Source organism: Vipera berus, assembly GCF_964194415.1.
Source record: "Vipera berus genome assembly, chromosome: 10".
Taxonomy (NCBI): Eukaryota; Metazoa; Chordata; class Lepidosauria; order Squamata; family Viperidae; genus Vipera; species Vipera berus.
The window spans coordinates 18,018,776-18,045,142 of NC_138213.1; the positions used below are offsets into that span (position 1 = coordinate 18,018,776).

Below are 26,367 nucleotides of genomic sequence, written 5' to 3' on the forward strand. Positions count from 1 at the left end.
GCCTTAGCAGGAAGTCAAGCACCGGCCTTTGATTTTGTATAATAAAAGAGCTTTTGTGGGAGGGGGGAAAAAATCACTCTCTGTGCTTGTGACCTGTACCAGATTAAAGAAAGCCCAAATAGCATTAGTTGGGCAATACGAAACGTTTGAAGTGGCTCCCTGGTTAAGATGGTTAATTTATGTGGGTAAATCAAGGGATGGAACACAGTGTGACTGATAGCTTTTCTTCCTTGGTGCTTTCTTCACTTGCCCCAAATAGATGATGATGATGATGATGATAAATATTTATTTATTTATTTATTTATTTATTTATTTATTTATTTATTTATTTTATTGGATTTATATACCGCTCCTCTCCCGAAGGACTCGGGGCGGTGTACAGGGCAATTAAAACACTATATACAACACATAATATACAAAATTAAAATAAATTAAACCAAGTAGCCCTAAACAATAAAACATGTTCTAAAATTTTAAATTTTAAATTTAAAATCTAAAACCCCAATCCCTCAGTCCAGGCCGGCAAGTTCAAATAGCCAAGTCTTCAGATTGCGGCGAAAAGAGCGAAGGTGGGGAGCCATTCGGAGCTCAACAGGGAGCTGATTCCAGAGGGCAGGCGCACCCACAGAGAATGCTCTCCCCCTGGGAGCTGCCAGTTGACATTCCCTGACCGACGGCACCCTGAGGAGGCCCTCTCTGTGGGAGCGCACTGGACGAAGGGAGCTTGATGCTGGCAGCAGGTGTTCCCTCAGATATCCCGGACCCAAGCCATTTAGGGCTTTATAGGTCATCACCAGCACGTTGAATCTCACCCGGAAGACAACCGGAAGCCAATGCAGCTCGCGGAGCAGAGGTGTTAGAATGGGAGTATTGGGAGACCCCCATCACAACTCGCACGGCTGCATTCTGCACCAGTTGAAGCCTCCGAGTGGTATTCAAGGGCAGCCCCATGTAGAGAGCATTGCAGTAGTCTATCCGAGAGGTCATGAGCGCATGAGTGACTGTATGCAGGGCATCCCGGTCCAGATAGGGCCGCAACAATTATTATATAATAATAATATAAAGTTGGAAGGGACCTTGGAGGTCATCTAGTCCAACCCCCTGCTCAGGCAGGAAACCCTATACCATTTCGGACATATGGCTGTCCAGTCTCTTCTTAAAAATTTCCAGTGTTGGAGCACTCATACCCTTTGTGTGCCTGTGTGTGTCAATGGGCTGAGTCTTATTCATCCATCCATCCATCCATTCAATTTCTATGGCCGCCCATAGAACTCCATCAAGAGACTCTGGTCCCTGTGATTGACCAGGGTCCTCTTATTTTCCCTGGGAAATGAGGAGAGCTGAGGAGGTTCTCCGCCTCTTCTCTAATACCGCGTCCAGTTTTGCTCACCCCATTATAAAAAAAGATGGTGAGACTTTGGAAAGAGTGCACAGAAGAGCAACAAAAATGATCCGGGGTTTGGAGATTAAAATGTAAGGTAAACGGTGGCAGGAGTTGGGTATGGCTAACCTAGTGAAAAGAAGGACCAGGGGTGACGTGATAGCAGTCTTCCAGTGTCTCAGGGGCTGCCCCAAAGAAGAGGGAGTCAAGCTATTCTCCAAAGCCCCTGAAGGCAAGACAAGAAGCAGCGGATGGAAACTAATCAAGGAGAGAAGCCACCTAGAACTAAGGAGAAATTTCCAAAAAATGAGAACAATTAACCAATTTAACAGCTTGCCTTCGGAAGCTGTGGGCACTCAATCACTGGAGGCTTTTAAGAAGAGACTGGACAGCCACTTGTTTAAAATGGTATGGGTTTTCCTGCTTGACCACGGAGTTGGACTAGAAGACTTCCAAGGTCCCTTTCACGTCGGTTATTCTTTCTACCAAAGGCTCAAATTCTGGACTTGCAGAAAAGTCCTGCAAGATCTTGCTAGTTTTCTAATAAGGCAGCAGCCATTTCATCGTAGATGTTGTAATCCCTTATCCTGAGAAGACAACAGGTGTGTGGGCATTACTGCACCTCCATGGTGACATTTCCAGGCAGCCTGAGAAACTATCAGAGAACCGAATTCCACCAATGTATGGAAGGTAACGGAGGTTTCCCATTCTGACATAATTAGCACTTTTCCATGACAAAGTGTCCTCTAATGGGGGGGATATAAATTCTGAGAAATCCCCAATCACGGTGGGCATTGTGGAGACTTCATGAAGGTGAAGTCCACCTGTTTGGAAGATCTCCAGGTGTGGAGGGTAGAACATAGGGCTGGAAAGGACATAAAGCTGGAAGTCTACTAGTCCAGCCTCCTCCATAAGGAAGGGATCTTATGCCATCTTAGACAAATGGCTGTCCAGTCTCTTCTTGAAAACCTCCAGTGATGGAGCACCCACAAGTTCTGAAGGCAAGCTGTTCCATTGATTAATCTTTCTCACTGTTGGAAAATTTCTCTTTGTTTCCAGGATGGATCTCCCTCTGAGGAGCTTCCATCCGTTGCTTCTTGTCCTGCTCTCAGATGCTTTGGACAATAAATTGACTCTGTTTTCCTTATGATGCTCCTTCAAGTATTGGAAGATGCCATCATGTCACCTCTAATCTTTCTCTTTGATGGGCTAGCGCAGGAGTCTTCAAACCTGCCCCTTTTATGATTCGTGGACTTCAACTCCCAGAATTCCTCAGCCAGTGGAAGTCCACAAGTCATAAAAGGGCCCTGCCCTAAGCCTTTGGCCTATCTTCCGACTTCCTTCACTATGGGGAGGGACGTGGCTGCCAATATTTCCCTGGGGATTTTTCCTTCTTATAGAACTAAAGCTTCTGGTTGCTCGGGAGAGAGGACATAACCTGGATGTGGGACATAACTTCAATTCACAAAGATTTGTGCAACAAGCTAATTTGGATAAAGAGTGTTGTTCAACCTTAGCAACTTTAAGATGCCTGGATTTCACCTCACTGGGAAATTCTGGGAGCCTGAAGCCCACAGATCTTAAAGTTGCCAAGGTTGGAAACCTCTGTTGTAAATTCTAAACTGGGCACTCCTTGGGTGCTCTCTGAGCTTGATGGTTTGCTTACAGAGGTTTCATTACCCAAGTAGGTAATATATCAATGCCCCAGTTATCCAGCTGGATAACGAAACCTTTGCAAAGAAACCACCAAGCTCAGAGAGCACCAAGGACCCCACAGTACCATCCTGAGCTGCGCATTTGGTATCCTCTTCTGTTGGAAATTCTAAATTAGTTAGCAGTGAAAGAAATCTGGGAAGAAAAGCCTTAGGCACTTGAACAAGGCAGTTTGGATATGTATATTCCACAATGGTGACATTCAGCACAGCTAATCCCTTTATGTGCTCAAATATTTGAGTAAATATTTGAGTAAACAGCAGGCTGGATTTGAGTTTGTTGGCTTTTCTTGAGAAACTTAGTTTTGAAGTACTATCTAATGCTTTATTTTCTTTTTTTTATTGAAAAGTTTTTCAATACATTTTATCTTTAACAAAACAACCCCACCCCCTCCCCCCCTTCCCAACCCAACCCTTCCCCCCTCCCCGACTTCCCAGAGCTTAATACAAGGTATAAAAGTAAAAAACATAAACTACCATATGCTTTATTTTCAAAAGGGACTTCAGGCTGCAAAGGGAACAGCGCTTAAAAAGTGTTTTTCAATTTTGGCAATTTTAAGACATCTGGATTTCAACTGGATTTCAAAACTGCAAAGAAAATAGCAACTAAGGTGATCAAAGGCCTGGAGACTAAAACATATGAAGAACAGTTGCAGGATTTGGGTATAGCCAGTCTAGCGAAAAGAAGGACTAGGGGTGACATGATAACAAATTCCAATATTTGAGGGGCTGCCACAGAGAAGAGATGGGGGGTCAACTTATTTTCCAAAGCACCAGAAGGCAGGACAAGAAGCAATGGATGGAAACTAATCAAGGAGAGAAGCAACCTGGAACTAAGGAGAAACCTCCTAACAGTGAGAACAAATAAGTGGAACAGCTCGCCTTCAGAAGTTATGAGTGCTCCATCACTGGAGGTTTTAAAGAAGAGATTGGACAACCATTTGTCTGAGATGGTATAGGGTCTCCTGTTTGAGGAGGGGGTTGGACTAGAAGACCTCCAGGCTCACTTCCAGCTCTATTCTGAATTGAACTGAACTACCAGCATTCCACAGCCATAGCAATTCTGGGAGTTGACATCTGGACATCTTGCCAAGTTTTAAAAAAATGTGTCTTAGAGCAAGAGTACAGAATATTGCATCTCCTATAAAGTCCAGCAACCCCAGAAATAAAAATAGGTGTCATCTTACATACAATGGAAGAACTGCAACAACCGTTATGTAGGACAAGACTGGCAGAAGGCATCCATGAACACCAACTGGCAATCAAAAGGCATGATGAAAATCCTTTAATTTCACATGTAGACAGATTTAACCATAGTTTTCAATTAGGAAAATGTGACAATCCTAGATGAGGCCAAATCCAAAAATGCCAGGGAATTTCTAGAAGCCTGGCACTCTGACAAATCAGTCATCAATAGACACATAGACATTAACAATATAGACTATGCAAAAGAGACAATCAACCAGCCACAAAGAGAACAAGACTCCAGCACCTCTCCACCAGTAATCAGCACTCAGATCAGCATAGATTAGCTCCAAGGTCATCTTGAGACCAATAATCAAGTAAACAATAGCCCAATCAAGAAACCCCCCCAGAGCCATTAAACTGCCCAAACAAAGAATCCTCAAGAACCCCCTCACCCCCCCCCCCACCCCTGACAAGCAAGACCCCAGAATAGAAACACACAGCAAACAGCACTCCTTACTACATAGTAGCACTGATGATCTTGCCTAGTTAGGGTCATGAAATGTCTGCAAGAAAACAAGCAAGTTCAGATCACCAAGCAGCCAGCCCCTCCTATAATGTCTTCCTGCACCAGTATCCACTCAATAAATTCTAAATTAGTCAATAACACAGGTAGTCCTCCTGGATGTATGACCACAATTGAGCCCAACATTTCTGTTGCTAAGTGAGACATTTGTTAAGTGAGTTTTGCCCCATTTTACAACCTTTCTTGCCACAGTTGTTAACTGAATCACTGCAGATGTTAAGTTAGTAAGATGATTGTTAAGCGAATGGCTTCCCCCACTGACTTTGCTTCTGAGGTTTGCAAAAGGAGGTCACATGACCTTGGGACACTGCAACGGTCATAAATATGAATTTATCTGAATTGTTATCACACAATCATGGGGATGCTGCAAAGGTCGTAACTTTGAAAAACGGTCATAAATCACATTTTCCAGTGCTGCTGTAAGTTAGAGTGGTTACTAAACAAACTGTTGTTAAGTCGAGGACTTAAGAATTTCAGAAAACACTCGGCTGTTGGGGTGGCAATGATGGGATACATAAAGATACTTGAATAGCGTAATAAGACAGCTTCCAATGTTCTTCTCCATCCCAGTTTCCAGCTGCCAAACCTCCATTTAAAAGCCAAAGCTGCCGGGGTGAAAGAGCTTAAACGCTGCAAAACGAGAGTTGCTGCATTCATCTTACACAATGTCCAAACACAGCACATTACAATTTAATGGGACTGCCTGGCCCACGCCTCGTTTTAAGGCAAGGGCTGCATTCCCACCACAGGCTGCTGAATCACAAGCAACCTAATTTTAGTTTAGCCTTATTTCTTATGGGAACGCAGCAGCAGCAGCAGCAGCAGCAACAGTAAACACGGTTACGAAATGCGGAAGCCTGCAGAGACTGTGTGGACTTCAACTCCCTTGCACCCCCGCCGACCAAGCCAGAGGCAAGGAATTGTGGGAGTGGTAGTCCAATAGGTGACAATATGTGCTGGGTTATCACCAACCAAGCTCAACTTCCCGCCTCCGGATTGACCAGTCCCGTTCGGCCTCCTCCCGCCCTATCGCGTCTTCCCTTCCATCCTTTCCCGCCAGCGGCCTCTCCTGATAGGCCCACGTCTGACTCGAGCTCGTTCTGACGGCCAATCCTCGACGGCCACAGCGAAGTCGCGACAATGCGGAGGCGTGGCCTGAGCCGCCCGCGAGGCTATAAAGGCAGCCGTCGCCGCCCCAGCGCCGTCGTCGTCGTCGTCGAGCGAGAAGCGCCTGTGGGGAGTTTGAAGCGCTTCGAGGCCGCAGAGAAAATGGAGAGCCGGCAAGCCGAGGAGGAGGCGGTGGCGGCGGCGGACGAGGTGGGCCTCGTCGTCAAGAGCCCCGCGCAGCGCCACTCGGACCTGCTCCTGTCGGCCCGGCGCTCCTGGAGCGTCCGACGCCTCAAGGCGGAGCTGCGACACCTTCACCCGGATGAGCCGGTGAGCTCTGAAACGCGCATGCGCGCTCGGCCTGCTTGTTTCACCTCCGCCCTCCCTTCCCCTTGCGCGAAGTGGAGCCTCCTCGGATGGGCGCAGTCTATCCCACTTGGGTTTGCCGGCTGGGGATGGCGTGCCAAGATTTTGCGGGCCTCTGGGTGGGTTTCTAGGCAGGGGCCCGACGTCGAAGGCTGGCCTAGCTGGCTGGGGCTTGGGAGGAAGCGGGTTTCGAAAGCCGCTTAAGCGCCTTTTCCTGCTTTTGGGGGCCGGGGTGGGGGTCGTCCGAGGTGGGCTTGGGCGTCCTTTCCTTCCCCCGTCGCCGTTGGACAGTAGAGTGGCGCGGCTGGGGATGATGGGAGACGTCCCCTGCCGGCATGGAAGCCCTTTGATAGGGATGGTCTTGAGTCTCCTCGCCAGCCACCCCGGTTGGCCTCCTTGCCCGGGCTCGTGCCAGGTCAGAGGATGGAGCTCCTGAGCAAGTGCAGAGTGCATTTCCTCTGCTGGGTAAGTCGGGAGTTTTCAAAGGTTGCATTTGCAGAAAGAGGAAAAAAATGTGCAGTTCCTTGCAGGGTTGGTTTATTCCAGGAGTCTTCAAACTTGGCCCTTTTATGACTTGTGGACTTCAACTTCAACAGGCATATTGGCTGAGGAATTCTGGGAGTTGAAGTCCACAAGTCATAAAAGGGCCAAGTTTGAAGACCCCTGGTTTATTCCAAGTGCCTTTCTGAGCATGCACAGAGTGCATTGGCTCTGGCCCAGGATTCAGGGCAAGGACCTAGTTTTGTTTGTCAGGAAAAAAAGAAAGTAGTTCCTTGCATCGTTGATTTATTGTGTTTCTGAGTGAGCTGATGCCAAGCAGGGAGTGAGTTTCTCCAGCAATTCTAGGAAGTCGCTTTTCTCTGAAATGGCTTCTGTTCCAGTGTGTTGGAGGATTTCCTGGTGGCCTCCCATCCCAGTGCTAAGCAGGGTCTGACCCTGGCAAGGTGTTTGATAACACAGATCAGCCCCTGGAGTTGGGTGTCCTGTGCCACAATTTTAAAGGAATCTCTCTCATTCCTGGCCCTGCCTGCTTATGCTCAGCATAGATGTCCCTTGTGTATTTTGAATTTTCTCTTTAAAAAAAGCCTGATTTTTTTTTACCCCTTTTGAGTTAGTTTTGGCTGTAGAAGACCTTTCCCCCTCAAAAAAATAAAATAAATCCTTGCTGTGTGGGTTGTCTCTGTGGGGAACCAGTCTGATCCACTTTTCCTGCAATATTTTCCACGGAAGTTGTTAATATTGTTTAGCATGATGACATTTCACTGGGTGTGTTGGTGTTTGGAGAACAAATTAGTGGAATGGCTTGCCTTCAGACACTGTGGGTGCTCCATCACTGGAGGTTTTTAAGAAGAGGTTGGACAGCCATTTCTACAAAATGGACTCTCGCTTCAGCAGAGGGTTGGACTAGAAGACCTCTAAGGACCTTTTTTCATCTCTGTTATTCTATTAATCGGATCAGAATTTTCAATATTTCCTTGTGGTTACTTGGTGTCTTGCTTGTGAGAATTGTAGCTTTCCAGGACATAAGGCCAAAGTGAGATGTTTTCTCCACATCAGCAATTAGTACATTTATTACAAAACATTTATAGACTGGGTCAGCTGATTGGAAGAAGAATAACATTTTGTCCTTGGCATATTTTTATCTGTTCCTCATTTGCAGTACAACTCCTCATATTTCCATTCCCCCCCCCAGCATCTTTCTGTGAACAACTTTGGTTGCTTGCTGTTGATGCTGAGAAAGTTACTTGTTTATGGTAGAAAAAAAATATAGTTTGTATCTTTCCTTCTACAAAACAATTATTTTGACACAATTTGCTTTGCAAAGCAGATGATGCAACTCAGCCAACTTGGTAGTATTTTATTTGTTTAAAGATAACTCGAAAGGAGAAGAGGTTTCGGTACAGTTTCATAATGTTTGTGTGTTTCTATATTTTGGAAACTCCCTTTGCCTGATATTGTTGACAAGGCTAAATACTTTGGCCATTTAATCACAAGATAAGAAGCCTTCATTGGCATTGCCTACACATCTTGCCTGGTGGAACAGGAGTTAGAAGCAATAAAAGTTTCCATTGTACAGGAAAGGCAAAGGAATGAAAGAACAATCTTAAAACAAGGCAATAGGTTGTTGTAATACAAAATGTCCCAAGGCTGGGTGGAGGGTGCGACCTTTCATTCCCCAAGGCCACTGGTGATGTAGGCTGAGTGGAGTGGTGTTGCTCATTGCCCATCTGTTTTGCCTTTTGGCCTTGCATGCCAGCTAGCCCAGTTGACCTTTTCAGAACCCTGGCCTGCAACGTAGCCTGTTGATTCTACAATGCTGTGTTGGGATTTGACCCTTTCTGCTTTGGGTTTGTGTTTAGTCTTCCACCAGGGATTTCTCTAGAGAAGCTTGGAGCATGGAACTGTATTTTACTCTGCCCACTACAAAACCTAACATGCAGAACAACCAGTTGCCCAGATTGATGGCCTCCACATGTTTGCTTGTTTGTTTTTTGTGGGGGCTTCTCATTGAAAAAATGTCTGGTTGGAAAAGACTAGTAGAAATCTGTCTTTACATCCACATTTCTTTACATCCAAAATAACAGCAGTGGATTTCTAAGGATAATAGTGCCTCAGTTTAAAGACAAAGCATGGGGTTATCTGAGGGTTAAGAGTCTTATAGAAATCTACTATGCGCTTCTAATTAATATAATCCAAAAGAAAAGGTGGCATGATAAAGCTTCCTGAAAGATGTCAGTGATTAACACAAATGCCTGCAAATTTGGCCTTGGGTTGGTAATAAGTGCAAAAGCTTGATAGGTGTTCAGTCTTACCTGCCTTCAGAAGTGGCCAGAACGTTGCCCTGATGAGAAGCAGAAGTCAATCTTTTATACGTAAATAAATAAAGGAAATATACATACATACATACATACATACATACATTTTCTCTTTGACTTATGACCACAAATGAACCCAAAGTTTCTATTGCTTTGTGAGGCATTTAAATGAGTTTTGCTCCATTATAAAATGGAGCAAAACTCCCCCCCCCCCATGCTAAGTGAATCATGTGGTTGTTAAGCGAATCTAGCATTGACTTAGCTTCTCGCCTGGAAAAGTGGCAAATGGTGAGATCACGTGTGCCTGGGACACTGTAACTGTCATGAATACATGCCAGTTTCCAAGTCCCTGGATTTTGAACATGTGACCTTGGGGATGCTGCAGTTTTTGTAAGTGTGAAAACTGGTCACGCGTGCCTGGCTGAGAAATCCTGGGAGTTAAAGTCCACAAGTCATAAAAGGGCCAAGTTTGAAGAACCCTGATACAGGGGAATAGTGAACAAATCTTAAATAGCTTCCTTTAAAAAAAAAGTTGCTCTCTAGAATATATTGAAACTAGTGTCTTTACTTACAATCAGCTCCTTCTGTAAAGTCTTCTGTGCAATTGGCATTGGTTGCAATGATTTAACTGATCTTTTAAGCCAGTTGATGAAAGACACAATATCTCCATGTGCAACTACAATTCAGCCACTGATGAAACAACTGGAATCCAGCTGTAATCTCATTCCAAAGGGAAAAGTTTTCCTCATGAGAAGGGACCTCAAAGGTCATTGCTTTGCTGTTTGTCCAAAGATCTGCTGTTTATAATCTAAGAACAAGAATCCACGCTTGCACATTTACAAGAATGAGGAATCTTATTCTTTAAAAAAAACAAAAACCCACCATTTTAACTGCTGCCTTTTTCCCCTTCAAAGCCTGAAGACACTCAAAGGTTGATTTATTCTGGAAAGTTGTTGCACGACCATCTTTTTCTTCAAGACGTCCTCACCAAGGTATGTGGCATCTGACCTGCTCGCCTTGCTTTCAGCAGTTAAAAATGTCTCCCCTGAGTTCCCATTTGAAGCTTTAATACGCTTTCTGTGTTTCAGCAGGAGACGGCTCATGCTCTCCATTTGGTGTGCAACGCCAAGAATCTGCCCAAGATGCAAGGAACTGGCGTGAAGGTATTGAGAAGTGATCCTTTTGAGATGTTAGCTTCTCATTTGACTTTTATCACATATTTTGTGGTCTTGGCAAGATTTTTATATTGCGCCAGTCCATTATGGGGATTTTTCGATGGAGGTAGGGACCGGGGTCAAAAGGCACAGATCAGGGGTAGGCAACCTTGGCTCTTTTAGGACTCGTGGACTTCAACTCCCAGAATTCCTGAGCCAGCCATGCTGAGGGGAAAGGGAAAGTTTCCAAGCTGAATCATGCTGGCTCAGGAATTCTGGGAGTTGAAGTCCACGAGTCATAAAAGAGCCAAGGTTGCACTGAGGATGACTGGATGTAAGTTCTTCCACACCTGAGGGAGGGTTATGTTTTCTTGACCAGCAGTACTAAAAGGAGGGAATTGGGTCTATAGGAAGCCATTCTAGGACTGTTTCTTTAACCTTGGCTGCTTTTAAGATGTGTGGAATTCAATTCTCTTGACTGGCTGGGGAATTCTGGGAGTTGAAGTCCACACATCTTAAAATTGCCACGGTTGTTCTAGGATATAGGAAATCAAACAACTGAGCTCACAGAAAGCCAGAACAGTTCCAATTTTGGTTTGTGGATCACAATGGCCCAATTTCCACGTTGTGCGACCTCTCAGAAAGGCCTGGCTTCCCGGCTGTGTTTGGCTTAGCACAGGGGTGTCAAACTTGGCGGCTTCAAGACTTGTAGACTGCCTGGCTGAGGAATTCTGGGAATTGAAGCCCACAAGTCTTGGGGGCCGGATGTGTCATCCGGAAGCTGAGCCCACCCCATTGCTGGCAGTGGCAAAACTGACCAGCTACATTGTGCAACATCACGTGACGTCGCGAGTTTGACGTGTCTGGCTTAGCAGAACAGGTGGACATAGCCATGGTTCTATAGGTAGAATTGGGGATGTTGAAGAAGACCAGACTTCACAGTCTCAGGATATGGGGTTTTTTTTCCTTTTAAACAACTGAGTTATCCTTTCCTGAGGGTGGAGCTTCGTTCTCCAGGCTTGAGGGTTGGTTTCCAAACATTTCGTTACCAGGCTAGGTAGCATCTTCAGTGGAGTTTAGAAGATATCAGTTGTCAGTATTCTTCTGTTTATAAGGGCTTTCTGTGGTCAGTAGGTCAGGTGAGAGTCTTGCGATGGGTCAGGTGTGGGTTGCATCCTTTCCTCCTTACCTTTGATTTCCCAACAAAACAGAATCCTTTGCTTTACAGCATGGGGGTCTCCAAACGTGGCAGCTTTAAGACTTGTGGACTTCAATTCCTAGAATTCCTCAGCCAGGCAGTCCACAAGTCTTGAAGCCGCCAGGTTTGGAGACCTTTGTTTTAGAGGGCTCTGAAATGGAGGTGAATACTTGGAGCAGAACTTTTGAAGCCTGTTTTGAAATTCAGCGGTAAATTCCTCCTGTTTTAGGTGGCTGAAGCCAAGCAGCAGTCCACGGCGTTGGGCCAGAATCCTTCAGATCTTCCTCCAAGGCCTGCTCCCAGCCAAGAAGAGGCTACCCCAGGCCCGTCTGAGACCACACCGGAAGCTGGCACAAGGTAGGTTTGAGCATCCAAATTCTTATTTTGGGGTGGAAGGACAGAAGCTTCTGTGATTTGACAGTGAAGGTTCTCAAGCCATCCAGGCAGAGTTGTCTGGAAGTTGAATCATAGCAACTGGGCTTTTATTTTTGTTTTTTGGTTGGAAACTGGTCCCGTTGCCGTGACTCAACTTGCAGTCATCTGTGAATTTGAATTCCAGGCTGGGTAACTTTGTGGGCACATCCCTGTTGTTTCCTGGCGTCGATACAGAAGCTTGTTTTCTGGGACGTCTGTTTGCCTTTCCAAGCTCTGGGATTTCATTATTATTTTTTTACACATCCCATCCATGTCTCAACTGTGTTGATGAAATTGGCTAGTACTTGGGCTCCTTCGTTCCATGAACAAATGGAAGAAGCTGACTGTAAAGTTAAATTTTGGAGGTGGGTGGTGGTGGCACATGAAACGAAATTTTTCGTTCAGAAAGCTTACAGCATTACTTTGCAAAAACCCTTGCGGAAGGTTTTAAAGGAGGAGGGAAAATACAGGAAGTCCTCGACTTTTAAAGATTGGTTGCTTAGCAACTGCAATAGACCTATCCCTTCCCAAAAGGGACTTGGGGTCCAGCTTTGAAGTTCTGACATAGTCTTTCCCCCCCCTCCCATGCAATCACATGACCACATTGGGTGCTCTGCAGTTGGCTTGCATTTACAAGGTTCGCAGCACCCCAGGTCACCTGACCGTGATTTAAAATGGCTTGGCAGGAAATTGGCACTGACTTCACATTTCTGCCAAGAAACAACCCCATAGCCCAATGGTGGGCCTGCTTAACGACCACCACAAAAACGGTTGTAAAATGGGGTCGATTCAGTTATAGTTTGTAAACTGGAAGACTGTAACGGCCGCATTCTGTCTCCTAAACCAGGTCTCCGGTGACTCAGCATCCCTTTCAAGCTGTGAGCTCCAGTTATTCATCCTACACAGCGTATCATAACATGCTGCAGCTCTGGTTCCATCAGTTGTACACAAGGCAATACTACATGCAGTAGTAAGTTTCGTGTCAGCTCTTTTATGTCTCAACTTACACGCTGAACACATGAAATTCACGGCACGTTTTTCCAAAATAAAAATAAAAATCTTCCAGTTGTATGAAGCTGTCAATACAGGTGAACAGGGTCAGTGTTTTAAGAATACGTGTCCACGCTGGCTTTATAATAACCTACCAAAGACTTAACAGAAAGAAAAGAGGACAGCTGGCTAGAGACAATATACAAAAAAAAGAAAAATAATTAACAATAAAAAATCAGACTTCATAAATTGGCGCCTGTGGCAAAAAGTTACGCGAAAGTCATTCAGACCGAGCCATCTTTTTAGCCACAATTGTGGTAATGCAGAATTTTGCAATTTCCATACAGATTCCAAGAGCCCAGTGTTTCTCAACCCTGTCGATTTTAAGACCTGGGGACTTAAATTCCCAGAATTCCCCAGCCAGCATTTCCCCCCCCCCAAAAAAAAATATTTTATAATTTAGGGTACATTTGTATTTCGCCAACCGCTGCCCTCGTGCTGCCAAGTGCTTCTAAGCTGTGCTGTTCTTCCAGCACAATAAAGGCCTTTTGATCTCCCATTTTCTCTTCAGCATGGCTGCCAACGCTCATTCGGACGACTTCTCCTCCGCCAGACGTTCCCAGGAGATCTCGGTGGCTCCGGTGGCCCCCTCGGCTCCCCTTCCTGGGCCGTTCCCGGCTGAGAACCCCCCGGTGGATCAAAACGCCCCCCCTCAAGCCAACCCTGGAGTGAACCCAAACCTGCGCATGAACGCCCAGGGAGGGCCCCTTATGGAGGAAGACGAAGAAGTCAATCGCGATTGGCTGGACTGGCTCTACTCGGCCACCCTCTTCTACGTCTTCGTCAACATCGTTTACTTTTACTCCAGCCTGAGCCGGTTCCTCTTGGTGATGGCCGGCACCCTCCTCATGTACCTGTGAGTCCGCTTGGGCTGGGCTGGAAAGCCGGGGTGGGTGGTTGGTTCCTGCATAAGGCTTGAATTCACCTCCAGGTAGTCTTCACCAGAAATTCGTTTAGTGACCGTTCAAAGTTGCAACGACACTGAAAAAGCGACTGACAAACATTTTTCATGCTTACACCCGTTGCAGCGCGCCCCACAGTCACGTGATCAAAATTTGGACAGTTGGCAACTGATTTGAGTTTATGACGGTTGCTGTTGTGATTCAGGGTCAGCCTGTGGGTTCGGCAGTTGGGTCGGACGGACGATTCAGAGGAGGAGGAGGGGGGTGTTGGAGAGCTTGCTGAGAATAATATTGAGGCTCCACAGAGCCCTCAGCCAGGCCCCTCCCATCTGGTTACGACGCAGACCCAGCTGTGTGAGCCTGACTGCGTGGATGAAGATGACCCACAGCTGGCCCTGTTCAAGGACGCCTGACGCAGGAGGCAGTCAATCAGGAGTAAACAGAGGAAGGCAATGGGGCACCTCGGAAGGAGGCAGAGAGAAGCCACGCCCTGAACTATATAAAAGGGGAATGCGTGGGAGGGCTGGTTTGCTGAAGGCAACCGCTTGAATAGCTCCTGTTTCATGGTTCGTGTTTGCTCTCTTTGCTCTGTGTTTTTATGTTAATAAATTTGGCAGGCTTAATTCCAGCCTCTTGCCTTCTTGTAAAAGGGGTTGTCCCTGCCTTTTCTGCAGGGCCGGTAGCAGGCTGGTACAGAACAGTTGCAGTGTCCTGGGGGGGCATGTGACCCTCTGGCAAAGTCAGTGGAGAAGCCAGACTCAACTTAAGAACCATGTTGCTAACTCGAACAACAGCAGTGTTTCACTTAACAGATGTGCCAAGAAAAATGGGGTAAAATGAGGCAATGTTTCACTTAGCAATAGAAATTTTGGGCTCGGTTGTAGTCGCACATCGAGTATTGCCTGCATTTATGACCATTCCACTGTCCCAGGGTCCTGTGATCACCTCTTGCAACCCACTGATGAGTGAACCTGCCTTCCCCATTGATTTTGCTTAACAGTTGCGTTAATAACTAAACAACTGCAGTGATTCACTTAACAATTGTAACAAGAAAGATTACAGAATGGGGCAAAAACTCAACAACTCTGTCACTGGGGTCGATTGTGGTCATAAGTTGGGACTACCTGTATTTGGAGGAAATTTACTAAAATCGAAAATATTTGACACGGCTGGAAGCCTGCTGGGAAGGGCAGTGGATGTCCATGTCTGCATCAGATATGTTTGGTGCCCATTTAAAAGACAGAGATTGACTGTGACTCCAGAGGGTTTCGTCTTTCTAACACATGTCTTCTCTCCTTAGACACCAGGTTGGCTGGTTCCCTTTCAGACGAAGGCCAGTCCAGTCACCGCCAAACAACAATCCTGTCCAAGTTGCGGTTAATCAAGATCAGAACAACAATTTACAACAAGTAAGTTTCGTGCCGGAAAGTATCATAAAACTTTGGTTTTCAGAATTAACCTAGTGCCAGGGGTAGGCAACCTTGGCTCTTTTATGACTCGTGGACTTCAACTCCCAGAATTCCTCAGCCAGCATGGGTCAGCTTGGAAACCTCTCCCTTTCCCCTCAGCATGGCTGGCTCAGGAATTCTGGGAGTTGAAGTCCATGAGTCATAAAAGAGCCAAGGTTGCCTACCCCTGACCTAGAGTGAACATGCTAGGCCCGTGGGGCCTTGCTTCCATACTAACTGTGTTTAAGAGTTCATACTCCCTTTGGACCACGATTAGGATGTTCCAGGGCATTTCAGTGATGCTGGTAAGCCTCAGTTTACAACCCCTCTCATTTAGTGACCGTTCAAAAATTATGACAGCATTGAAAATGTGGCTTATGGCTGTTTTTTTGCAGCATCCCTGTAGTCAAACTTCAGATGCTTAGCAACTGGCTTGTGATGGTTGCAGCATCCCGGGGTCACGTGCCCACCTTTTGTAACCACCTGATAAAAGTCAGTGAGGAAGCCAGATTCTCTTCACAACTGTGTTGCTAACTTAGCAACTGCAGTGATTCATTCCCTTAACAACCGTGGCCAGAAAGATCATAAAATGGGGCAAAACTCAGCTCTCACTTAGCAACAGAATTTTTGGGGTCGTTAAGTCAAGGATTTACCTCTCCCCGGAACTGCAGCATCAGAACTGGAAATAGGTTGGTTTTGTCTCCAGACAGACCTGTTTTATCTGGCACAATATGCTTCAGCTTAAGAGTTCCTTTTGGAATTAAGCCACTCAAGAGATGTACCGAACCACAAGATGGGCAGCAAATAAATTTGATAAAATAAATCCCAAACCATCCTTGGAACAGGTCTGGCTCTGGAGGAAATGTGCCACAGCCAAAGAGGAACGAACAAATTGTTCCCCAAGAAAGAATATTCAGTTCCTGGATTATGAGATTTGGCATTAGATGTCTGTCCTGTATCAAGTGCCATTTGATGTCCTTTGGTTACTTGCATGACAAGCCCTAATAAGAGGCAGCTGCCCCAAAATTGGCTAGTGGTGATGCTGCAATTGCATTGGAAATCTTTTAGACATTTTATTTAGCAAATGGGTTTCTTTTATATATTTATTAGATTTTTATCCCACCTTATTTACTTTATAAGTGACTGGAGGTAGCAGACAATTTGAATACACCTTCTCTTTTCCTCATAACAAACCTGTGAGCTGAGAGAACGGCTGGCCCAAGGTCACCCAGTTGATGTTCTGTCCCAGCCTATGTGAGTCCTTGTTATGCTCACAAGGAGAAACCGCAAGAAAAAAACCAACCCCTTTTATTCTCACAGACCTGAGTCTGGATCCTCAACACGAACGGTGGCCTTCAGCAACCAGGAACTCCCACACCTCCCCTTTTATAATTCAGCCCAGGCGTGGCTTCCTAATGCCTTCTCCTTTGCCTTTGGAGCTGCCCCATTGCATTCCTCTGTCCTACTCACTTCTCTTGTCGGCGTTTTCATGCATCCTGAATATTTCCCAACTGTCCATCACAGCCCAGCTCAGGCTCCCAGCACAGCTGTGTCTCAGCCTGAGCGCGAGTAGAGGGGCCAGGCTTCTCATCCGAATGCAAGTCTTGGAGCTCCTCAGAGCCTTCCTCTGACTTTAATGCCAGTCCAGACCCCTTCCTCCTCCTCATCTGATTCCTCAGACTCAGCTGCCGGATCCACTGGCTGGCAAGGAATCGCAACAGCTGGCTTTCATGCCTAAAGGAAGGATTAGAACTCAGGTTTTCTGGTTTAGCACCTTAACCACTAATCCAAACTGATTGGGTGGCATCACCTTTTATCCTAGGTCATAGTGAAAGTTCATTATCTAAACCACACAGTTGGAGGAGAGCCTGTAGCACTTTTTTTAGCCTTGTATTTGTAGTAGGGAGAAAATTAGTGTAGGTTCGCATCCCACCAGGCTCAAGGTTGACTCAGCCTTCCATCCTTCCGAGGTAGGTAAAATGAGGACCCAGATTGTTGGGGGCAATTAAGCTGACTTTGTAATAATGCCGCTTGGGGTGTGTGTGAAAGCCCTAACAAGCAGGCATATACATAGAATGAAGGCTACTGCTAAGCTTGTAAGGCGCCCTGAGTCTTCGGAGAAGGGCGGGATATAAATGGAATTTTAAAAAAAAAACAGTGCCAGAAAACAGATCTTGCTCATCCTCTGGATCCTGCCAATGTAAATGTTCCAGTATTTAATAATACAGTATGTGAATAATCTCAATACCCAGGATATTTGGGGCTGAAGTAGCCTTGAAAAGATTACAGGTAGCCCTCAACTTATATCCATTTGTTTAGTGACCGTTTGAAGTTAATATCGGCACTGAAAAAAAAGTGATGTGGCCATTTTGCACACTTGCAAGCGTCCCCATGGTCAGGTGATCAAAATTCAGTTGCTTGGCAACTGGGTCATATTTGTGACGGTCCCTAGGTCCTATGATCAGTTTTTGCCGCGCTCTGACAAGCAAAGTCAATTCACTTAACCGTTTCACTAAGTTAAAAACTGCAGTGATTCATTTAACAACTCTGGCAAGAAAAATCGTAAAACTGGGGCAAAACTCACTTAACAAATTTTGGGCTTAGCTGTGGTTGTAAGGCAGAGTTCCCCAACCTTTCAGGGGGACGGCGGAGGGGGTGAACACATGGGTGCACGGGTTTGCACTCACAAACACCTGTTGCTTGCACGTGTGAGGCCACGAACGCTGGTAACGCTTGGGCAAGTGGGGCTGCATGCGTGCACACACCAGCCAGCCACTCATGCGGCCCGATGACCAATAGGCCGCGGCCCGGTGGTGGTCCAGGGCTCACAGCTTGGGGACCCCTGTTAAAAGGCACAACCTACATTCAGGAAATTTACGATGATGTAAACATAGGACACTTGCAGGGAGTTTGCCTAAAGTCAACCCAAAGGGAAAAAAATGTTGAACTTTGGCCTAGTTCAGTGATGGCCAACCTTTTAGAGACCGAGTGCCCAAACTGCAACCCAAAACCCACTTAATGTATTGTTGGGTGCCAGGAGGGCGTGGCCCACTGGGTGGGGGTGGCTGTGGTGGTCATGGAAGATTGGGTGTGGTCAAGGTGGGTGTGGTCACCTCAGTGTCGCTCATGGGGAGGGACACCTGTGGGGGGCAGCTGGTTGAAGAGGGACAGTCGCCACCTCCGAGGCATGGCGTGGGTGCCCACGGGGAGGGCTCCGAGTGCCGCCTCTGGCACCCGTGCCATAGGTTCTCCACCGCTGGCCTAGTTAAACCATGCTAACAGTTGGAGACTCCTAGGAGGAAGTATCTCCATGTAATTAACCCCCCCCCCCCTTTTATCTCAGCAGGAGGAAAACCCGAGAGAACAAAATGAAACGGAGAATTCGGAGGCCGCAGGCGAGATCCAGCCGGCCCCAGCCGTTTCCTTCGTGAGCACAGCTTGGCTTTTCTTCAAGACTTTCTTTGCCTCCCTTCTGCCAGAAGGGCCTCCGGCTGTGGCAAACTAACTGGGCACATAAACTTCCTCTTTCTTGACTACCGAGGCTGGTCCGGACACGAGCTGGAATGCCCAAACGTGGCCAAGGATGACTGGATGAAAGAGGGCGAATGTTGACTTTGAAACTAAAGGCAGATGTGGTTGAAGGTGCAATGAGATGCTAGCTCGGAGCTTCACGTACGCAAACAATAAGATCCCCAAAGCTGTGGCTTGAGGGCGGTGTGACATTTTGTGTGTGCCTCGGCTGTCTTGGGGGGCCAAGTGCAAGAGTGGCAGATTCCTTCTGCCAGGATCGTTGGATTCCATTTGGGAGTGGATCTCACGCCTCATGTACACGGAGTGTGTGCAATCTTGTGCAACCAGCATAGTAGGGGAAGTGAATGCCAAAAATGAAGAAAAAGCTGTGCTTAGTTCCTGACAACACGTGTAAAAGATAAGGTGTAAATAGCTTTCCACAAGAAGGTAACAGTCAAGCCTATTAATACTGCACAACAGGGGCGGGGAACTATATGGCCCCTTTACGACTTGCGGACTTGCAACTCCTAGAATTCCCGAGCGGCTGGCTTGGGAATTCTGGGAATTGGAAGTCCGCAGGTCGTAAAGGGGCCATAATTGCCCACCCCTGCTTACACAGTGTAGCCCAAAGTATTTTCCTAAGTTTCAAACACAAGTGGGTTTCCAATTTTGCCAATTTAGTAAGTCAAGACAAGGTCTGGAGGCGTTGTCTTCCGATAGATCAAATTGCAAATATGACTTCTTTCAAGCAGCTTTCTATTTTGCCAGCAGTCTGTTTAATCTATAAGTTCTTTTTGTCCTTAACATTTCAAACTTAAAAAAAAAGAAAGAATGGGATTTGTGCAAAAGAAGACTTGTGGACAATCCTTCCTTCCCTCCATGCAGATTCTCAGGAGGATCCCCTGCATATTAGCCATACATAATTCTGAATTAATAGTGCTTTCTGGGATACAAATTTTTTAAAAAATGTGTCCAATTTTGGGGATAACAATTGGTCTGAATCTGAAATTGGGTGGAGCATGAACTGGAGGCTCCTACACTTGGATAAGAACAGATATTTTGTCAGTAACCTTTGCCCCCAAGTTGGGACAGTCCGAGTGGGTCAGAAGGGGTAATAGGATCACCCAAAATTACTGCAGCTGTTCATTTTACACACAGAGGTTTGAGCCCAGGCTGTGATATTTCTAGCATCTTATAATCAAAAGATTGTGTGGGCCTCTTACAATGCTCATTACTAACCCCCACCCCACCCCACTTAAGCCTCTTTGCCTGGAATTCCTAGGATTGCATGATTTTTCCAAAGTCATTCTTTTCCACTCAGGGATTATTTTGCATATAAAAACCTTTTCCCATTTCTGTGTTTGGATTTCAGGACGTTGCTGAAATGGTGTGTTTTCTCTCTTGTGGATTGTAACCTGGATGTTTTCTGTTTCTATCTACTCAAAATTTCACAAGGACAGTCACACGATGGCTGGACTTGTTTTCTTGTACATTATTAAACAAAAGTTTAATATATTGCAGCTTAATTTTATTAAACTGATATTGTTTGCAAGTGTTGGGGAGTTATTGCATTGATGAGACTCAGCTTCAAACAAAAAACTGGCACGTTAGCAGCTGCTCTAATCTTACATAACTTCGCAGACAGGTCTTAGAAAATGAAATTGTCCAGACTGGTATTTGGAACAAAGATAAAAGTGCGGGGGGGGGGGGGGGGGGGATACACACAGTGGCCACCAATTTTGTGAATTGAAAAGACCCCCCCCCCAGGAATCATTTTGATATTCTCAAAATTATAAATGTCTATTGTCTTTTAAACCTAGGGGTCTTCTGCTCTGAAAAATAAAATACCAGAGTTGCATAAATAATTGTAGGATCCAGATTTTTAATGGGTTTTGTCTTTGCCAATTTACTGGCATCCTTTTTCAACTTTCAACTTACAAATCTACGATCTGTAGGCAGGTAATTCTTGACGTATGACCGTAATTGAGCCTGGAATTAAGGTGTAAGTCAGGCCTGTCATTAAGCAGGTCACCACATAGCTGCCCAATTTTGTAGCCATTTTTGCAGTCAATTCATAGTCTGCAAAAATCATTCCCCCCCACCCCCACCCCCCCGCATAGAACAACAGTCTTAAACGTCTGTTGTAACTTTGAATGGTTGCCAAACAATTGGTTGTGAGTCGAGGACTACCTGTGGTAATTATGTTAGGCTTAAAAATGCAGAGCCAAGATCATAATTGCACGTTTACTGCTAACCAAATGAAACTTAGGGGTCGGTATTAAGTTTTCCTTTGTTCCTTCCAAGCAGAAGATTGAAATTGTAGATTTTGTAGCTGCCATTTAACTTTCCACTTTACATCATCTTTGGTCTGAGGTAAATCCTGAGAAAGAGTTTCTGCAACATAAGTAGAAACCGGAAGTCTGTTGCATCGTAACAAATATGAGTGCCACTGAAGGAGAATATGAGTGTAAAGTACCTGCGGATGCCAACTGTAGGGAGAGATGCTCATCTCCGTTTCAAGGACATTGAGCCAGCGCTGTCCGGAGTCAGTTCCGTGGCAAGCATGACATCACAGCATTGTTACCTTCCCACCGAAGTGGCACCTATTTATCTACTCACATTTGCCTGCTTTCGAACTGCTAGGTTGGCAGGAGCTGAAGCAAGTAACAGGAACTCACCCCATCCTGTGGCGCTGTCTCAAACCTGGGCTGCTGCTTTCTAGCAGACAAACCCAGCATCTTTTAACTGCCAAGCACCGCACTGCCCTCTAGTGGCATATAGAAGGACTGAAACAGTAACTTTCCAGCTTGGGAGGGTGTGGTAATGATTGAAGCTGGCACGGAAGTGGCAAATTCATGCCAAAAAAAGACGCTTTGTAAACAAGACACCGTTGGCTGAAACCAAGCATAGGAAGAATGTAGTGTGGAGCCCAAAAGGCAGGAAGTCCTCAATGATGCTGTAGATTTGAAATTAACCCATAAAGAGCTGAACCTTGGGTGGAGAACATTTCGTGAGCGTGGCTTCCAAATTCTGTTCAATAAATCCACGTAGTTAAATCTTGAGTCTGCTTGGAGAACACAAGAACGGCCACGTACGTTAAGAAGAGCACAACAATCTGGGTTAGCCCATTTTGACTAGAGGTTGGGTGAAAGACACCCTGGAGTGCCACATCTAAGCTGGTTGGAGAGGTTGCCAGTTTCACCCAAGCCTCTATAAGGAATTGGGTCAAACACCAAGTTGCCATCAATAATATAATGCCTGAGGCCAGTTGGAATAACAATACCCAGACAAAGTGTTGACTAGCTTGCATTAAGCCCAGCTTGCTTACTGAACAATAGATTGTGATCAATATTGTCCTGAAATAAATCAGCCAACTTCCTGTGCCCAAAATCTTTACAACATAATTAATGGGGTCCGAAGGGACCAATTTTTCTTTAAAACTAATTGATTTCAGGAATTATTGTGAACCAGAATAACCAGAATAGTTGGAAGGGAACTTGGAGGTCTTCAAGTCCAGCCCCCTGCTCAAGGAGGAGACCCTACACCCAGGGGTCTGCAACCTTGACAACTTTAAGACTGGTGGACTTCAGCTCCCAGAATTCCTCAGCCAACAGTTTGTCAAGGTTGCACACCCCTGCCCTACACCATTCCGAACAACTGGTTATCCAATTTTTTTCTTAAAAATCACCAGTGATGGAGCACCAGGAGCTGAAAGACCCCACATGTCTTCCTGTGGCCAATGGTTGGAAGCTAGTGTAAATTGCTTGTCTCTAATGCGTGGGGATTTAGAGAGGGTGATCAATATGAGTAAATAAAAATAACTATTCTGAGGCCCACCAATCAGAAGTTGCCTCTTGGAAATCCAAAGAGAGACCAAATCTTACCATTTTCCAACAGCCAATCTTGTATCGTATGGAGATAAGGAATGCAATGAAATAATAATAATCTGGACTTCACCCAAAGGCAGATGGGATCATAGATAAATAAGACATAAAAAGCTCAACTCAAATCCCCAGCATTGTTTGATCCAAGTTGTTGTTTTTTAAAGTGAACTACTGTATAAAAAAGGGAATGCGGTGGCTCTGTGGGTTAGGACGCTGAGCTTGTCGATCAGAAGGTCGGCAGTTTGGCGGGTCGAATCCCGAGTGCCGCGTAGCAGAGTGAGCGCCTGTTACTTGTCCCAGCTTCTGCCAACCTAGCAGTTCGAAAGCACGTAAAAATGCAAGTAGAAAAATAGGGACCACTCCAGTGGGAAGGTAACAGCGTTCCGTGCGAACTTGGCATCTAGTCATGCCGGCCACATGACCACGGAGACGTCCTCGGACAAGCGCTGGCTCTTCAACTTTGAAACGGAGATGAGCACCGGTCCCTAGAGTTGGAAAGGACTAGCACGCATGTGCGGGGGAACCTTTACCTTACCTTAATGTATAAAATGTGAGAATGCAGCAGAATTATTTCTCTTGCCTGCTCAGGCAAGTTTCTAAGAATTCTCTAGAGTAGGGCTCTCCAAACATGGCCACTTTAAAACTTGTGGACTTCAGTTCCCAGGATTCCCCAGCCAGCCATGATACTGAAATATAATGCCAATTGATAAAGAGAGACAAAATTGCTCCAGCACATTTTTCTCTCTTTAGTATAAACAGCAGATGGTCCATGCTGGCTGTGGAATTCTGGGAGTTGAAGTCCAGAAGTCTTAAAGTGGCCAAGTTTGGAGACCCCACCTCTAGAGCCTCTTTGCATTTTTAGCAAAAACATCAGATCAGGTGCAAAGTACACCATCATCAGGTAGGACATCCATTTGTGTGATGAGGTCCTAGCATGAGGTACGTGGCATCACCTGCACCTTTGAAAAGCAATTTTTATCTCTATAAATGCTATTATCCTTGAGCTAGGCCAGGGGTAGGCAACCTCGGCTCTTTTATGACTCATGGACTTCAACTCCCAGAATTCCTGAGCCAGCTGGCTCAGGAATTCTGGGAGTTGAAGTCCATGAGTCATAAAAGAGCCGAGGTTGCCTACCCCTGAGCTAGGCTAAGCTAGTCTCAGCATCAAGGTGTTCTTTGCTAAACCAAGACTTAAGATTTAAATTTAGAATACCTAACTAGCGCTTTGACAACTGGTCTGTCCTAAATCCGGAGTACCTTAGGAACCACCTGCTGCCAGCGTCAACGTCCCTCCGTCCAGTGCGCTCCCACAGAGAGGGCCTCCTAAGGGTTCCGCCGTTCGGAGAATGCCGTCTGGTGGCTCCCAGAGGGAGGGCGTTCTCTGTGAGCGCGCCTGACCTATGGAACCGTTTACCGGTTGAGCTCCGGATGGCTCCCGACCTTCGCTCCTTCCGACGCGACCTAAAAACATATCTGTTTAAGCAATCCGGTGTGGTCTGACGGGTTCTGTTTTAATTATTGTTTTAAGATAACTATCTTCTGCATTTGGGCAAAATTAGGGTTTAATTTGTTTTCAATATCTGTATTTGTGCATTCTGTTATTTATGTCACTGTTCACCGCCCTGAGTCCTTAGGGAGAAGGGCGGTATACAAATCAAATAAATAAATAAATAAAAATAAATAAATCATCACTAACATTTTGCTTTCCTTCTTCCTCTTTTTCTCTTTTTTCCCTCTGCAGAATGATGATGAAGCAGCTGTTCCAAAAACATTCAGTCAGCTTGACCATACTGCATCTATTTTGGGTTTGCAGCTGTTAAAAATATTTTTACATCTATTTACGGATCTGAATACCAAATACTTCATTGACCAGCCACAAGGTGGCAGATCCAGCCATTAAAACAATATATTTTGCCTTTTCTCCTCCCAGGACACAGTATTCATTTGTTCCCGTCTGTGGTTCAGCTTCTGCTTCTGAAAAACCACAATTCGTACATGAATTTGAAAATGTTTTAAAATAGGGAAGAATCTACTTCCGTCTCTCTTTCTTCCACTAGTACTACTTTAGAAAGCCTTAGTAAGACCACACTCAGTAGCCAGTTTTGATTACCATATTATAAAAAACGATGTTGAGACTCTGGAAAGAGAGCAGAGAAGAGCAACAAAAATGATTAGGGGGCTGGAGACTAAAGCCTATTCTCCAAAGCACCTGAAGACAGACAAGAAGCAATGAATGGAAACTAATTAAGGAGAGAAGCAACCTAGAACTAAGGAGAAATTTCCTGACAGTGATCTATAAACGATAGGCCTCTTCTGCAATTCCCGTGAAATATTTGAATATTTGTTTTTGATGGATTATGTGTCACCAAGTTGTTTTCCACTCTAGTCTTCACATCAATAGATTTTCTCCATGATGATCAGTCCATAACTGGGTCCTTTAAGTCTTCCAAGGGTGTCCCCATTGCTGCTGTAACTGAGTCTGTTCTCTTTGCTGCTTGGTCACCCCAAACCATAGGGCTGGAAGGGACATTAGAGGTTTTCTATCTATTCCATCCCCCAGCCCCTGTTCTACCATCCCAAACAAATGATGACAGCATTATTTCAATATTTGAGAGGCTGCCACAAAGAAAGAGGAGGTCAACCTATTTTTCAAAGCACCAGAAGGCAAGACAAGAAATAATGGATGGAAACTAATCAAGGAGAGAAGCAACCCTAGAACGGAGGAGAGGTTTCCTGACAGTGAGCTCAATTAATTGGTGGAACGGCTTGCCTTCAGAAGTTGTGGGCGCTCCATCACTAGAGGTTTGTTTTTTTTAAAAAAAGAGACTGGACAGCCATTTGTCCAAAATGGTACAGGGTCACCTGTTTGAGCAGGGCGTTGGACCAGAGGACCTTCAAAGTCCCTTCCAACCCCCTTATCCTATACTTACAGACGTCCATTCCTAACCATGATGACATCAAAATCATGACACACGCTTTGTGATGTCACGATGCAAGCTCTACCATTTTGTGCAATGTCACACACGCATTATGTAAGGAGTATAATTTGGATCACAACGTATATTGCCCTCCATTGACACCTTGACCATAATTAAATATGTGCAAGAAAATGGAGAGGGTGTGTGTGATTTCATTGGATGTCTCCTGTGAAAGCCAACATCTGCCCAGCTTCTCTGCTCTTCAAACTGGTGGATGGTTTTTTTTAAAGCTGTTTATGTTCAATTCTCACTGATTGCTTTGCCTGTTGGAAAACGCTCCAGAGATTAATCGAAAAGAATATACGTAGCTTGGGATTGAACTGTGGTGTTCTTGGCTTGTGTTCTTGCAGGTTTTGTTTCATTACCCAACTAGGTTACATCGTCAGTGCTATATGGCGCTGCGCTAGCACTGATGATGTTAGCTGCCTGGGTAATGCAACATCTGCAAGAACACCATTGAGCTCCAGAGATTTCATCACAAGCTTCTGCTCCACTGAAGTGATCTTCAAATTTTTCCTTTCTCTTCTGTAGGAGTACGTCTTTATTCAGATCAACTCTAGCGTTGCCCCATGATTGGATCAGATTTTCTGAAGAAAAATTTGGAAGGATCTTGTGAGGAAGACAAGAGCAATGGAGAGGCATAAACTTCAGTGGGTTTGGCTTCCTTTCGCACCAC

General features: G+C 45.5%; 2 protein-coding genes across 4 annotated transcripts in view; one reads left to right on the plus strand and one right to left on the minus strand.

Moving 5' to 3' along the window:
• PLLP (plasmolipin) overlaps window positions 1-26,367 on the minus strand; it is a 286,192-nt gene that overhangs the window by 13,725 nt on the left and 246,100 nt on the right. The window lies entirely within an intron of this gene.
• Window positions 6,082-24,594, plus strand: HERPUD1 (homocysteine inducible ER protein with ubiquitin like domain 1). Of its 3 annotated transcripts, XR_014027512.1 has the most exons (9): window positions 6,082-6,301; window positions 10,068-10,145; window positions 10,242-10,316; window positions 11,735-11,862; window positions 12,767-12,889; window positions 13,481-13,825; window positions 15,172-15,280; window positions 18,663-19,276; window positions 24,455-24,594. XR_014027512.1 is itself a non-coding variant. In XM_081335960.1 (8 exons), the coding sequence occupies exons 1-8, from the start codon at window positions 6,134-6,136 to the stop codon at window positions 18,822-18,824; spliced, it is 1,188 nt and encodes a 395-aa protein (XP_081192086.1). In that variant the 5' UTR covers window positions 6,082-6,133; the 3' UTR covers window positions 18,825-20,381. The 3 variants fall into 3 exon arrangements, 2 of the variants coding, with proteins under 2 accessions (XP_081192086.1, XP_081192087.1); XM_081335960.1 differs by lacking the exon at window positions 24,455-24,594 and having other exon boundaries at window positions 18,663-20,381; XM_081335961.1 differs by lacking the exon at window positions 24,455-24,594 and having other exon boundaries at window positions 10,245-10,316; window positions 18,663-20,381.

What these genes read in the sequence shown, in the direction of transcription:
- HERPUD1 (XM_081335960.1), top strand. Translation starts at nt 6,134, where the DNA reads ATGGAGAGCCGGCAAGCCGAGGAGGAGGCGGTGGCGGCGGCGGACGAG. An exon ending in ACCTTCACCCGGATGAGCCG is followed by an intron (nt 6,302 to 10,067) that starts GTGAGCTCTGAA and finishes TCCCCTTCAAAG; the next exon opens with CCTGAAGACACTCAAAGGTT. An exon ending in TGCAAGGAACTGGCGTGAAG is followed by an intron (nt 10,317 to 11,734) that starts GTATTGAGAAGT and finishes CTCCTGTTTTAG; the next exon opens with GTGGCTGAAGCCAAGCAGCA.